The sequence below is a fragment of the Stenella coeruleoalba genome (genome assembly GCF_951394435.1).
Source record: "Stenella coeruleoalba genome assembly, chromosome: 8".
In the NCBI taxonomy this organism is placed as follows: Eukaryota; Metazoa; Chordata; class Mammalia; order Artiodactyla; family Delphinidae; genus Stenella; species Stenella coeruleoalba.
The window spans coordinates 44783705-44799755 of record NC_137154.1 but is presented as its reverse complement, the minus strand read 5'-3'; the positions used below and the strand labels follow the sequence as shown (position 1 = coordinate 44799755).

The 16051-nt window shown below is 41.3% G+C and overlaps 1 protein-coding gene across 1 annotated transcript; it reads right to left on the bottom strand.

Annotated features, from left to right (window-relative positions):
* Window positions 1-1559: 1559 nt before the first annotated feature.
* On the bottom strand, window positions 1560-15695 carry LYVE1 (lymphatic vessel endothelial hyaluronan receptor 1). The gene is made up of 6 exons (XM_079929533.1): window positions 14386-15695; window positions 10787-10958; window positions 10538-10677; window positions 4312-4617; window positions 3545-3623; window positions 1560-3004 (listed from the first exon to the last, which is right to left on the bottom strand). Exons 1-6 carry the CDS (start codon window positions 14468-14470, stop codon window positions 2818-2820), a joined length of 969 nt encoding a protein of 322 aa, XP_079785659.1. The 5' UTR covers window positions 14471-15695; the 3' UTR covers window positions 1560-2817.
* Between the last annotated feature and the right edge of the window lie 356 nt (window positions 15696-16051).

Below are 16051 nucleotides of genomic sequence, written 5' to 3'. Positions count from 1 at the left end.
GTTCTCTTTTTCCCTTGTTATTGCAATGGCTTTGAAGAAAAATTCCCTGAAGTTGGGACAAGAGTCCTGAGTTGTCTTTCTTATTTTGCCTCTGTGGTTTTTGGCAAGTGACTGATTTCAACCTTGCATATTGGAATGGTTTACATCCCTACATTGTCATCTGCAAGGAAAGCCTGGTATTGTAGGGAAAGGAGTGTGGGCTCTGTGGTCATTCTGACCTGGGATTGAATCCTACCTTTATCACTTAACTAGACATGTGACCTCAGAAAAGTGACTTAACTCCTCTAAAAAGCCAACTTTCTAATTAATAAAAAATGACAGTAATAATCCTTCTCAAGGAAGATGTGGCAGTTAAACAGAACAACATGTGAAAATGACTGTCACTTAGTAGGTGCTCAATAAGTGATAGTTTCCTCCCTCCCTCCCCCCCTTCCTTCCTTCCTTCCTTTTTTCCATAATGATGGAAGTTTTACATTTTCGTCAGTATTTTTGCAATTGACATTTGGTCTATCTAGCGATTACATGTGGCTAGGTAGGGTTCTTCTCTTTCCTCCTTTCTCCTCCTGAGTAGGGCATATTCTTGTCTAAATTAACAGAAGATGATAGTATCCTAGTATATGGTAGATGCTCACGGGTGGGAGACCTAGTGTGGAAGTTCTGATTGTTTTCCAGTTAGCAAACACAGAAGACCACTATTTAAGCTCTTACCCTTTCTTCTTCACTCCCTGAGAACTGGTTGAGGCTGATAAAGCTTAAGGACTGACAAATCAGAGTTTTAAACTCATAGACCTCAGGGCCAGGTAGGTTGTAAATGAGTGGAATGGGCTGGATGTGGAAAAAAAGGCAATAGTACTATAAAATCCATAGGAAATGGCACCTTTACTTTGGTGTGAGGTTGCTATAGAGAGTGGTGAGGACTGTGGTGAGGTGGAGAAAGCATCTCCCATTTAAAGGGGGCAGTCACTGCTCAGTATTAGTAATTATGGCTATGAGGGAATATGGGTTCTTTAGCTCCAGATCTTGCCAGTTTTCAAGGGAACGGAAATACAAATATATGAATTCTCTTGATGTTTAATTCTTGGCAATTAAGCCAAATTTTAATATTTGTGGGACAACCATAAAAGACTATGCCAACAGGTTATGGCCTCTGAGTTGAAAGGATCATGGAATTGTGGGGTTAACTGTGAGGGGAAGAAGATATTAGCAATCTCAGAGAGAAAGACTAGAGAGCGGGGGAGAGAAAGTTAGAGAAACAGGACAAAGGAGCTATCTGAATCTCCAGCTTCCTGTGAACTCTGGAACAGATTGGAATGTAGAACCTGAATCCAAAGTAAAGGACTAATTTATGTGTGTATACTTGACCTACTTAAAATAAGACCATCTGAAGCAAGAAGAGCCTCACATAGTGATATATATACTCTTGGCTTACAAATGTATTTCAGCTACCAATATTGTCTCTCTTACTTTTGCGAACAACAGATCACTTCAATTTTGCATGAAAGGTATAATGCATCTATGTAAATAAGAGAGCAAAGGAATTTTCTAAATGCTTTTATTTTTTCAGCACAAATATTTCTGCACCTCTCAGACTCCTTTTGCTGGAAAAAGGAGAGCTAGTGATACATTTGGTAATGACATCTAAAAAATGTACTTTGGTGTATAGAGGTAATGATGTACTTTTTAGGTATGTTAATAATAAATTAAGGCTATAATTGTTGCCATAGTCACGAGAAAATAATGAGTAGATTAGTCTCAGCCAAAAAAAAAAATTGGTTTTGGAAGTGGAAAGCTGGGGATATCAACACTGAAAAAAATTAGCTTCATACATTCTACTATATGCAATTTTTTATTAATAATCTTCAATTATAGAATGTAATAACTTGCACAGTACCTGACATATAGTAGGCATTCAGCAAATGTTTATTAAATTTTACTGCTTTTTAACACAGTAATTTTATTCAGTAATAATTTCTATAACTTGATAAAAATAGAAATTTTTCAGAGATTTTTTTTTGGGGGGTGAGAAAAGAATATACTTTCTTTTCCCTAGAAAGTATGTTCTTCTAGAGAAAATAGCAGCAGCAGGAGAGAGAGAGAAAAGTAAGTGTGTATAAGTTCTAAAAAGTGATTCCAACTAGAATTATTCAGAGATGAACACTTTGACCCTGTCTGTATTTACAGTCCCTACTGACAAATGCTGCTAATATCCTCAGTCTTATCCTTTTTCTCTATTTATTTTGGTTTTACAGAGATTAGGTCTCAAGTCACGGGAATCTCCATGTCCTTCAGCTGCTAAACTTTTCCTTCCTTCTTTCTCTCTTGCCTGGCTCAGAAGGACATGCCAGATGGTATAAGTGTTTCCTTTCCAGAGCTGAAGAAAGGATCTGGGCTGTAGAGTCAATCAATAGACAAAGCCTTGATCTCAATGGTTTCTTGGCTCTCAGCTCACCTATTCTCAGGTAGCCTAAAGGCCTCTTGACAAACAGGTTCTGATTAGCTGTTTGAGGTCCAGGTGCTTTGCACAAGCTCCTTTCTCCCACTGGGATATTATTAGCACATAACCAGGCTAGAAAGGTTGTGGGAAGCTTTGGAGGTAGGAGGGTAGGATCCAGAAAGGATTGCAATAAGGAAAAGGGAATTCCCTTTGGTGAACTCCAGAGTCCAAAGGTAGCCCTGAGCTGACTCTAGTTAGGGACCAAGGGTAGACTTGCTTGTTTGGTTCTTTGGACCTTTTATAGGCTCCCCATCTGGGACCAGGATGTGTATCAGGAAGGAAAACAACCTCAGGTGTGTCCTCTTATTTCTTTCAGCTTCCATCTAAACTTCAGCTTCCAGGCATCGCACTGTGGTTTTGGGTTGACTCTTGGGCTCCTCGGGTTTTTTATCCATTTTCTTTGATTCCTCATTAGGGTTGCTATCATCGGCCTTCTCCTCCTTCACTACTTTAGTTTCTATCATTTCCTTCTGCTGGTTCTTGTTTGTAAAAGGGAAGGCCTTCACATACCTGTAGGCATAAACACAAAATTAAAGTGAGAGACTTCTACGTAACACATAGAACAACAGATAATGTTTTGTGATGGCCCATATTGGCATAGTACCTTGGGTACTTTTATTTCAGAGAGATGCTAACACATGCACCCTCAAATACTTTAACCATCCCCACCTGGATGGATTCATTTAGATAGGACGGTAAGTTTGCAGGCAAAACTTTAGGCTGGCCTTAACACCCTCTCGTCAAAAACAAAGAATTGAAAACCAAATAAAGCATATCCGTTTTTCCCTAGATGTCAATCTTTTCTTTTTATTTCTTGATATTCGAAGGGACAGCCATTGACCTGTATCTAAAGGCTGGATAACATACAAGTGCAGAAATAAAGGCAAGGTTGGGCAGTAGGGAGGACAGGTGAGGTGAGGGAAAACATTTACAGTATAAGAGGATTACCATCTCCATCTGGATGAAGGAAATGTCGATAAAAACCCTGGATAAACACAAGATATGGATGTGACAAAGATGACGAGACTAACCATGTGCCAACAATCCCACCTTTTGATGTAGCAAACCGCGAGGCCAGCTGCAGCAGCAAAGAAGAGGAGTGCAAGCACCAGCAGGGTCGTGGGAACACCTGGGGGAGACAGAGACCGCGCCTTGTTCCTCCATGTAGACATTACTGTGCACCGCTCTTCTAATGACTCATCCTTACACGTGATGGAGACCACAGAGCAGAAGAGCCTTCTCTGTGACCACACAGGGGCCACTTACGGCGTTGGGCCCACATGAGCTTCTTTGCTTCCTGCCTATAGAATCCTTGGCCTTGCCTCATGCTCTCCCTACTCTATAAGTTGCAATATGACAGAGTCCATTTCCTCTCTGTGGCCTTGAGGTGACAAGTTTGGAGCAAATCAAGTGTAAGACCCTTTAAATAGGAAAACTAACTTGCTAATCATAGGCATTTAAGGTGTGTATATGTACTTTAAAAACTTCTGCATATGAATAGATAGTAATTTATTCTGAAAAGTCTTTGCGTTTTAAAAGTGAAGCTATTTTAGACTCATGATTTTTAGTTTAATCATTAAGGTTCTTTAGAGACCTCAAGTTCTAGGACTTTATGAAATTTGAATTTGCATTAAGCTTTTATTTGTATTTGTCAGGTCCTGAGTGCCCAATCTGGATACAGGCTAGTTTCTATGTATTGTCTGCTACACACACACACACACACACACACACACACACACACACACACACACACACACACACACACACACACACACACATTCAAACACATACACATAATGCAGACAGAAAGTTTTTACCTCCAAACCCAACAGGTTCATTCTTGAATGCCGCTTTATTTTCAATATACGATTCAGTTTCTGTAGATATGGTGCTCGTTTCCATAAAAGCTTCCGTTATACAAATTAATTTTCTTTTCCGTGGAATAGAAGTGGAAGCCAGAGCAGGAGCCACAGTGGGTGTAATAGACTCAGGTCCATCAGTAGACAACGCTGAGTGTGTACTCTCACTGACAATCATTTCTGTTGTGTATGTTGCAGTTTCCGTGTTGAATATGGGATCATCGGTGGTGATAATTTCTGGAAAGCATGAGTTAACCCAGGTATCTGTCCGGGGAGGGAAAAGTGAAATAAGAAAGAAGTATTGCAATAGCCTCCTAATGGGTCTGCCTGTCTCTAGTCTTACTCTCCTCTGATCTCTTTATACTGCAGCTGGAATGGTCTTACAAAAATGTAAAGATAATCATATCACTTCCTCCTTTAGAATCCTTCCCTGACTGCCTGTACTGCACAGCCTATAAGGCCTTCCATGATCTGGCCCCTGCTGACACGGCCAGCCTCACCTGATCGGTCTTTCTCTCGTTCCCCCGCCATGCTAGAATTCCTTCAGTTCTTTGATATGCTTTCTCTAACATCCAAAACTTTGACCTGAATGCTTTCTTCACTTGTAAGACTCTTTGCCCCTCTTTATTAACTCCTCCTTGTCCCTCAGGTCTCAGACTGAATATCTCTTTCTTAGGCAGACTTGAAGACCAGATTGGATCCCTAGACATACATTCTTGTACCTCCTTGTACTTCCCTTATCATGATTCTCACTACACTGCTCCCCACTGGACTGTGAGCTCCCTGGAAGCAGGATTCCTGTCTGTCTTGGTCATCATGGTATGTGCAATGTGGCGGGCACATAGTACATGCTCAATACTTGATGTCAAAAGGAAGGAAGGAAAAGTGAAATGAAGAAAGGAGTCGATGGGGAGACCAAATATACACACATGACACCACTTGAGGACAGAGATCTACTAAAACCAGATTCCTCTGTGCTCATTAAAAAAAAAATTTTTTTAAGGAGGTGGGAGATGGGAGGGATGTAGGTTTGCTCTCCGATCTGTTGAATGTGGTAGAGAGGAAACTAATATTTGTTGAACATCTTGCTCTGAGTCAACCATGGCACTTCCTTAAACAATTTTATAAAACCCTCATTTATACAGGAAGAAACTGAAATTCAGAGAAATTGAATAACTTGCCTAAAATCACATAGCCAGTAAATGGCAGAGCCATGCAATATATTACAATATGCATTTGCATCTCTTTTAAATCTCTAGTTATTTGTGATAGTGGGTAGCATCAGCTGGAATGTTAGCCATGAAGAAGAAGTTATTCTATTATTTTTGAAAATTAAGTAAAAGTTACCAACCAAGGCCATGGTAAACATGATAAAACATTTTGACCCCACATGCATTCAGTCAATATTTTATACTATTCATTTCATTTTGAAAAGACCTCTATTCAAATAGGCATCATCCTTGACCTCTGCCCTAGACTTTGGAAGGCAGCTATGCTCACCACTATACCACCAATGCCGCACTGGATTTTTAGCTACGTTTCCCGTTCTTAAGCAGGTGCTATATACTTCCTTCAAAAAAATGAACATTTTTTTTTAATATCAGGGGAAAAGTATACTGAACACGATATACTGTGCTGGGAACTGAGAATACAGAGAAAAATAAGGGATGATTCCTGTTTCCAAGAGGACAGAAGTATTTTGATGAGGCTAGGGGGCAATAACTGGGAATTCACAAAGGAGATGGCATAAGCAGGATGTGGAGGGTTAATGCGCTCATTCAACAAATATTTATTGAGCTCCAACTCTGTGCCAGGTGCTGTGCTAGATGCTAGGGATGTGGTGCAAATAAGACCAAGTCCTTGCTCGTAAGGGCTTATGTGTTATTGGAAAGAAGGATAGAGATAATAATAAAAAAAAAAGGCCAGAAATTTCAGAGGATGATAAATGTTGAGAAGATAATTAAACAGGATAAGGATCAAACTGGAAGGGGCAGGAATGGGGACAGATACTTTGGATAAGGTGATAAGAGTAAGTCTCTTTGGGGAGGTGATACTTAAGCTGAAACCTGAATGATGAAAAGTAGCAAGTCATTGAAGATCTAGGGCAAAAGCATTCCAAGTAAAGAGAACAGGAAGTTCAAGAGCCTGAATTTGAATAATCTCAGCATGTTTGATGACTAGAAGGCTGGTATGGCTGGAATAGAGCTCCAGGTCGTCTAGTATGGAAGAGGGAATAGGATATCCCAGTCAATAAGAACAGCGTGACCCAAGAATCCAGAAGTTTGAAAGTGTAGGTATGTCAGAAAATGACAAGGAGCACAATGTGGCTGGTGTGTAGGGTGTATGCATGATGGGGAGCAGGAAAAACTGCAAGTAGGAGATGAGACTGGGAAGATAGGTCGGAGCCAGTATATCAAGAGTCATAACTGCCACGGTAAAGAATTTGGAATTTATTCTGTAGGAGAAGGAATTTTCAACTGGGGGCAGCAGACCTTCCAACTGATATACAGAAGTTCTCATATGTGCCCAGTTTTATGTGCACAAGTCTTCATAGTTCACATCAGATTCTCTGATAGGAAGCCACCCAAGGCTGTGCAGAAGAGGAGGGACGTAATCATCAGAGGAGGTGTGTGGAGGATGAAATAGAGATGGGAGAAAGGGCAACCAGGAGCCAAGAAGGAGACTATTGCAATTGCACAGAAATGGGAGAACGCGGAACTGTCTGGAATTCTAAAACTTATATCTTAGAGATCTTCTAGAGAAAAGTGGTTCTCAACTCTGGCTGCAGGTTAGAATCATCTGGGGAACTTTAAAAAAATACTCATGTGAAGGACCCACCCTGGGCCTGGTATATTACTGACGTGTGGTCATCACCAGGTGACGTGGAAGTGGCAGGGCCCAAGGTGTAAATCCTGGCTCTGTCCCTTACTGACTGTTGCCACAGCAAATCACCCTCTAAGCATCAGCTACTTCTCTTGGAAAGTGGAAGTGGTACACTTGTATCATTTCACTGAGGATTAATGAGACAGTACATGTGTAGGGCCTAGCAGAATCTATGGCATAATCTGTAATATCTGTAAGAATTAGTTTCCTTTGCCTCTCTGTTCATTAAGTGTAGCCAGGAAGGCCGCCGTGTGAGGGAGCAACGGCAATCTGATCCCGTGGTCCCTTACAGGTTGGGGGCACAATGTGTCTCACCTGGAAGCGTTAGGACCTGGCTCTCCTTCCCTCCAAACTACAAATATAATTTCTCTAGAATGTGCCGAATGCTTTGATAGATATTAAACACAGTGTGGTTGGTGTCCAAGAGGAAAGATAGGAGTCAGTGGTATAGAAAGGCTGCCTGAAGAAGACGGTACTTGAGACTTGAATAAAGAATACAAGTTAGCCAGGTGATGAAGAGGACGGGCATTGTGGCAGAGGGAACAACATGAAACAGGTGGTGCACGCCGAGCATTAGAAACACTTTGGTCTGATTCCCAAAGCTCACAAAGATAGCAGTAAGAAAGACAATTAGGATAAGGTTTGGGGTCAGGTTTAGGGTTACTGGGATCCTCAGAGCTCACAAGATAGCAATAAAAAAGAAAGTTACAAAAACAAAGAAGCATAGGGTAAGTCTAGGTTAGCGTGACGATGAGGGCTAGGGTAACTCTGTTCCTCACAAAGATGGCAAACAGAAGCAGGTGAACCTGATTTATTTCAAAATGATAACATAACCACACAGGGTAGCAAATTTTCTCAAGTCACTTTTGTACACAATTCTCTGACAGTACATCCTTAGAGGGATGTCTTCTGAGGACTAAAAGAAATGCAAAGGAATTGCAAATTCCATTCAGTAGGTTTATTATTCCTAATAATGCTGTTTTTATAATTTTGAAATTATTGTAGGATAAGAAAATACATGATTTATTGGGAACAAGAATTTTCCATATAAGAGAAAAAACATGCAAGTATAGAACAAAGTAAACAAAGAAAAAACTTGAACTGTTGAGTTGGAAATATCAATGCAAATGCAATATATATATGTATATTTTTTCCTAGCTGCCCACTAAAAAGGACTGAGAAGCATTGAAAATGAGAGTAGTAATGAGAACAACTTGCATGCAGATCTTGGTTTCGAATCAACATTCTCTACTAAAAAGAACCAAGGCCCCTTGGAGAAATAAATGGCTGATTCCATGTGTGGGATAAAGAAAGTACAAAGTGAGCCTGGGACATGTTATCATGCCAGAAAGCAATGACTTGCTCAAATACTAATGGGATGAAAACAAAAGTCAACTAGAAGGGGCTCCCACTCGCCAAATTTCGGACAATTTGAGCATCAAAAAGAATAATAATTGTAAAATTGATTATAACATATTGAACACAGAGTAAGTAAAATGCTACATGTCCATGGTAGTATAAAGGGGAGGGAGGACATGTGTGTGTGTGTGTGTGTGTGTGTGTGTGTGTGTGTATGTGTGTGTGAGAGAGAGAGAGAGAGACAGAGAGACAGAGAGAGAGAGAGATTCTTCTTTATCAAAGAATGCCAGCTAACAAATGTAGAAGGAAAAATAGATGTAGAAAATTACCATTTTGCAGTCCTGCATATAATAATTGATTCCAGCTAGGATCATCAATGTCTGCTTGAACTATCAGGTAAAAGACGATTGGGGGGTCAGACTATTTACATGGTGCCAAAATGTCACACTATAGGTTACCTCCTCATTGCAAAGGGGGAAACACATCTGAGTTCATTAGAGAGGTCTGGCAGTCACGGTCTTATTCAAATGATCAAAGTTAGCATGTAATAGGGGGACATACTTACATTAAGGGCCCTTTGTTGGGATATGATCTAAAGTACACAATATCATCTATCCAGTATTTTTGCCAAACCTAGCGAACATGAATCTACACCTAACTTTAAGTATATAGGAAGCGCAGGGAATGGAAATACAAGTGAAATGAAACCACGAGGAAGCATGAAATCCAAGTCATCTCCCCTGACTCCTTTTCATTTAGTCCATAGGGCTGGGTGTCCTATCATTGCACTGACAGCTGGCAGGAAGGCCAGGAAGTTAAAAGGCCAGGCCATTTGACCGGCATGGACTAGCCGTCAGATGAGCAAGCATGCCAACCACCAATTCCGCAGTCAAAAGTGATAGGCGGCAGAGGCAAGGGGAGGAGGATGGTGAAAAAAATATGGGAAGAAGCTTATGTTCCAGTCTTCACTCGGCCTCTAGCTGACTGTAAGACTTTGAATAAGGCAAACCTCCATTCTGAGCTACAGTCGTTTCATCCATGAAGTGAGCGAAGTGGACGAAGTCTCTTTCACGGCCCTTCCTGGGCCAAGGCTCCCTGGTTCACAGAACCTCTTGGACCTCATGCTGCCTTTGGGCAACAGAACACTGCGGGTGCACTTTTATCTCTCGGATCTTAGAGAATGACCACTGACCCATCTGACCTTTAGAAGGTCAGATTTATAAGTGTGTGTGAAGAGTAATAAATCAGACAGAGGTTCTTATGATAAAGTGAAAACAAGTGTTTAGTCAAAGAAAAACTTTCTGAGAAGTTACTTAGGTAAAGCACTTGGGCTAAAGCCTCCAAGGTCTCCCAAGAAGGTTAAAGGGATGACTGTGAGCAAATCAGTTCTATTTTCTATCTTTAATTCCTTCCTTCATAAAATGAAAATTGGGTCTTGTTCTTAAAAACATCTAATATAGCATCTGAATTTCCACTCCTGTAAAGGAATGTGGGATAAAGGAAAGAGTTAGATCTATGTGTGAATCTTCATAGTAAGGAGACCTTAGACGAACGTACTTATGTCCTCTGCAAAGTAGGGATGATAAAGCACACCTCCTATGGAGATTGTCAAGGTTCAGCGAGATAACTTAGTACCTTGCTTTGTCCATAGTGGATGTTTCCCTCCCTTCGTCCTGTTTAACTTGTAGGATGAAGGCGGGGTGGGTAATGGAGCCTACAGGGATGCCCTCTCCCTATGTTGCCAATCTGTCATATTTTCTCTAACTTTTTGCTCTGAGAGGGACACCTCTACCCTGGTCAAAGAGGCAGTCTTGGGAGGATTCAGTGGCCATCACCATGATTGCTTCTGCTACTGCTCAGGGTTACTCTTCTCAGAATGGTTATAGAGCTATTGAAATCCAGACAAAACATGCCACGTGGAGAGGCTGCAGATCTGACTCACCAGATGAGTTGTGACAATAGGCCCTGTGCCGCTGGTTGAGTGAACTTCTCCAAATCAGGACGCCCACTCCGTTCTTCCCACACTTGGGGTTCTGGATAATCCGAGGGATGACCACGAACTGATTTTTAACCCATCCATAGCTGTAACAGAATACACATGACCTGAGTGGATGCATTGATCTCTGTTGCTGAACAAGAGCACAGAGCCAAAAGAGCTCCCACAGTGTTTGTGAATCCAGCCGTTTCTCACCTGCAGGTCTCAAAGCCAGATTTCCATGCTGCTTCAACCTGCTCTTTGCTGGCCAGAGTTAGTCCTACGAGCCTACAGGCCTCCTGGGCTTCTGTGAAATTCAGCTGCGGGTGTGTCCTTTTGTTCACAAGAGTGACCCCCATGATTCTGCATGGTCCTGAGATGGAAAGCTCTGCAAAGGAATCACATAGGCCCTCAATGTACTGCTGTCCTTGCCCCTAGCCCTCAGGCTCTCCTTCCTAGTAGAGCATCATTGCCTCAACGCAGCAGCTGGGATTGAGGTTTAGAAATAATAGGACACAGACCAGACATTTTCCACAAGGACATCCTGCTGGGTTAGGAAGGTGCTTGCCCGGATCCATGCTGTACCTCTCACCAGGTCCGAGTCCATCGTCCCTCACTGCACTCAGGTTCCTCGTTCATTACGTGGAGGCTTTGGCTACCAGTTCCTGGGCTGCAGTCTAGGGGATGCAGCTTCTGCAAACCTTTATGGAGTCTATAAAATGAAGGGTCTGAGACTTTGAGAAAGATAGAATCCAGGGCTCTGGTTAACAGAATAGTGAACAATACTCCAATGTCTGTTGGGGACAGCACTATTTCTGAGATGGGCTGAAAAATGTTGCACTTGGTATAATAGAAAGTGAACCTTCTCTGACCATTGGGGGGCAGGCTTACTCAGAAGTTCCTAGAGGAGTCAGATAGTAAAACTTGCATGGCAGGGAAACTAAATAAAGGAAGTAGACTTTTAAAGTCAGACCTGGATTTGAGTCTAGCCTGTGTCGCTTGCTGGCTTTGTGAATTTAGGCTGGTTACTTCATCTCTTGGAGCCTCAGTTTCCATATTTAGAAAGTTGAAAGAATAACAGTATCTATTGCATAGGGTGGTGAAAGTTAAATGAGTTAATTCAAATAAAAATGCTTAGCATAGTGCCTGCCACTTGTAGGCACTCAATAAATCATAACATAGTATCATTATGTTACCTTCAAAGCACTTTGGTTTTAGTCTGCTAATGACTGATCTCCCTAGGGAAGCTGAGGCAGTTGAAGAGTTAAGATGTAAATAATATCTTACTCAAAATCTAACAAATCTGAGAATTCTTTTGATCCCTTCTCTCTGGGTTCTGGGATTTATAGACCTGTATGAAATTGCAAAGTTGCGTTGCATTTTGGTACTTTGTTCCAATTGGGCTTCATCCACAAAAGTCCATAAAAGGGCATTTCAATCTCCCACGTAATTGCTTGAACACAGATCTGTGCACTGTCAAATGCTTTGACCACTGCCTAAGGTGGTATCTAAAATTAAAGGAAGTTTCTTCTTGCAAACATGGAAGGAGCATTTCTAAGTCCCCCATGTGACCTTGCTGTGGAGCAGGGGGCTGGGGGGAGGGAAATGTATGGTATTTGTGGATAGCTTTGTTTGCTTCCAGACCCTGCTCTCACCAAAAGAGAGACCAGAGAGCCAACACCCAATATGAGCGTTTGTGACAGAACAGCCTCTTATGACTGTGTGCACTAACACTAATACCTACACCAACACTGATATTAATACTAATGTCAATGTTAATTCTAACTTGTATCACCTGTAAATGCCACTCTGTGCCAAACCCTGTCTCTTTTGACAGAAAATTGAGGTTCAGGGAGATTAAGTAACTTTCCTGAGCCCAAGGATATACAGCAACTAGGTGGCAGTTTGGGGGCACAAACCCGATTATGATTGATACTAAAACCTCAGTTCTTAACTAGGACGCTGTTCTGCTTCCCACTGTGCAATGTGGGGGGGAAGATGAACACACACACAAACACACATATACACACACACACCACTAGAGCTGAACTCTCGGAATACACCATTTGTCCTGGAATTTGGCCCATTTCACTCATAAGCTTGTTTACGGCTGCTTCTTTGGGAATACCTGTAGAGAAGGTATATTAATTACACTGTAATGTGGTCTTGATACTCTCATCATACATCATTTTTACTCTAAATATTATTGTTATGAGTAATGATAGACCTATTCTTGGCAATAGACCTAGCTTTGAATATGTCTTCTATTGTTAATTGGCTGTGGGACCTTGGGCAAGTTAGCATTCTCAGCTGTAAAAGGGGGATAGTTATATATTCTTTACAGAATATTTGTCAGAATTTTAAAATTATATAACTTGTACCTAGTGGAGGCTGGGTCCACAGTAGACAGTCAACAAATATTCATAGATTTTATGCTTTCCTATTTAAGGGCAAAAACAGGGAGCTGGAATCCAAGTGATATTTGAGTAACCCCTTCCTCAAGCATTCTTAGGAAACAACAAGCATAGTAGAAACAGTATATACCTAGGAATCAGAGCTGAATTCAAACCCAAGCTATATTATTTACTGCCCTCATGACATTAGGCAAGTTGCTTGGCCTCACTGAGCCTGTTCCTTCATCTATAAAGTGTCTTCTTAAGAAATATATGTATATATTTCTTATATATATTTTATATACTATATATAGTACATAAAAATAGGCCCTCAAAAATACTAGCGCCCATCCTCATCCATCCACCTTCATCAACCACCTTTTCCCTAATCATGGCTCTGTATAACTTTCAGTTGTTTCCAAAATTTCAATTCCCTTAGGAAAATTTTGCCATTATTGAGGATGGTCCAAAGACTGTGCTGAGTCAATGTCAAAGAACAATTTCCATAATAGTTTGAGGATTAATGGCAGTATTTTTGGGGAAAAGTGAATAGTCTCCCCAGGGAGATGTCAAAGAGGGCCAAACTTATTTGAAAGTAACAGTTCTGGTATTTGAAAAAAAAATCAACCATATTAACTCTAACCTCACTCATAAAATGGAGTATGACAATATCGGAATCAACTCTGGATGCCTGTTCCGGACATATTTTATACCTCAGGGCATCTTCCAACAGAGGAACACATAATTTTCCTTTTAAAGTGCTCATATTTTCATTTGCCCAGAGCTGCAATGAGTGATTTGTGGTTACAATTTTGTTTTGCCTACAGTGCAGAATGAGGTTACCATTTAGGCAGCTCCAAAGCCCAGGAATCATTTCAAGTCATTCCTTTGGTAGGGAGCTGATGACTAATTTTCAAACCTACATTTTCACAGATTTTTTTCAGTTAATTTGCTATTTACTGCATATTAAAAACATAAGCATTCCATGATAGTATAGTAAAATTAAAAATAATGATACTGACACTTCCAAAAATATAAAACAGGCCAATATTCTGTGAAAGTTAACCATTTTCCCCAGGCTAGGTGATTGCTTAAAATTTTTCACAATCACGCTTTGCTTCTTCCATGAAACACTTTTTAAAACAAGTGATTTCTCCTCAATGTTTTGTTTCAAAATATTCTCATTAAAAATATCCCATAACCAAAAATAAAAGTCAAGATAACATAAAGGTAAATGAGAATCACTTTGGTGAAGTTGACAACACGGTGAAAACATTTCTGGCAGAGCAATACTACCAATGAGATCTTCTGTCGACACTGAGCGCCATCCCACCCCAGAAATTCAGTCAAGAACTTAGTAGTCTTAGGACAATCTGCAAGATCTTGCCTTGCCTCAGGTTGGCAGTCTGGTAAGAAACCTACCTTCTGTGCGGAGAGAGCCTTGGACCAGGAGCCTCGTGGTCCAGATGGAGGCAAGAAGCAACACCAGGCTGAAGTACTTGGCCATTGCGCCAGCCCCTTCAGAGCCAGAGGAGCACCTCAGATGGGCACCAGCAGTATCAGAGGCAGACGATCACCAGTCTGGATGGAGACTTCTGGAAGTAAGTGGGGGCCCACACGGCTCCACTTCATAACTGAGACATCCGGATTTCCCTGCTTTCAAGCTTCTGACTTGTCAAGGTCACTAGGGGAAATGAGTGACGTCCCTTGAATGCCCAGGCTGTACTTTGTGGATGGCTTTCTGGAAAATTTAGCTAATGCTGACTCAGAAAACACACAAACGAGGAAGGCAGATAGCACAGGGTGAACTGCTGAAGGTTTCCCCAATTCCCATATTCCCTGCCACCACCTCCCTCCCCCACCAGCTCGGTTCTTACAGGTTCGTTGTTGACCGTGGAGCCCGCTCATTTATATACTCTTAGGAATGCCTCTGTCTCTAAAGGAAACTGAGCATGGATTGTGCTGCCTTTCCTCCCACTATCAGTGGTTTTTTTTTTTTTATTTCCGACTGCATATCCTTGTGATCTGTGGGGGAATGAGGCTGAGGCTCATGAAAATGAATGATTATTTAAATACCAAGGACAGAGTCCTCATGCTTCCCTTCAGGATTTCTTTATATGTTTGAAATTTCTAGCCCGCTACAGGTGATTCCTGCTTCAAAGAAACCAGACACTTTAAAATTCATGCAAAACATGACTAGGGGGCCAATTTACAAAATCAGTCATTTAATACTTTACAATAGTGGTCACCACAGGGGTCCTTTATATAATAACTCTCTCTTTGATAACTTCTCATATTCTGGTAGGTGAAAATTCAGTTTAGACTTCCTCTTTTTTGTTTGATGAATGTGAGATTTATCTGCACTGTGCACAAGCCGTCTGCACTCTCTGTTTCCCCTGCTAGAGTTTCAGTGGTTTATCTTCCATGGCAATTATGGAATTCTGGCTTGAGAGTAATGCCTTGGGCAAAGGGTTATTAGTTTTCTCCAAAAGGAATGTCATTTATAGGAATAGTGTATGGATAACTAGTTCTTTCCCATACAAAAGTTATTGGTCATAAAGTTAGATATTGGTGTGGAAGACAGCAATAATGAGAGGAGAATCTGCTCTGCACAAACATAGAGAGCTTCTAAGGGACCAGGGGAATATCCCTTAAATAGCTGTAGCTTAGACCTCACTACTTGGGTGAGCACAAGACCTAGGCTACGGGGACCTCAGAAATATACATGACTCCTCTATCACCATGGAGCCAGAGAGACAGGAAGGCAGCAATTGTGCTCTCTTCGTCATTATCCTTAAAGCTAGCGTCACACCTGAAAGACAGTTAGCCTTCAAGCATTTGATAAAGTATTACAACAAGGAAGAAGGAAGGAAGACAGGAAGGGACAAAAAGAACCAGAAAGGGTCTCCCTACTGAAAGTCAACCACACCATGTAACATGACAGGAGTGATGTCTCACGTTTAAAAGTTCCAGGGATTGGGGTAGGGGGTACATCTTGAGGGGAGGCATTTTAGAAATGTTGCCAACCACAGTTACCTACCTTTGATTAGATCATGATTCTGCTTTCTAGGAGAAACTCTCACGTCCC

What these genes read in the sequence shown, in the direction of transcription:
- LYVE1 (XM_079929533.1), bottom strand. Translation starts at nt 14,470, where the DNA reads ATGGCCAAGTACTTCAGCCTGGTGTTGCTTCTTGCCTCCATCTGGACC. An exon ending in CTATTGTCACAACTCATCTG is followed by an intron (nt 4,618 to 10,537) that starts GTGAGTCAGATC and finishes CTCCCCGGACAG; the next exon opens with ATACCTGGGTTAACTCATGC. An exon ending in GCGGTTTGCTACATCAAAAG is followed by an intron (nt 3,005 to 3,544) that starts GTGGGATTGTTG and finishes TTATGCCTACAG; the next exon opens with GTATGTGAAGGCCTTCCCTT.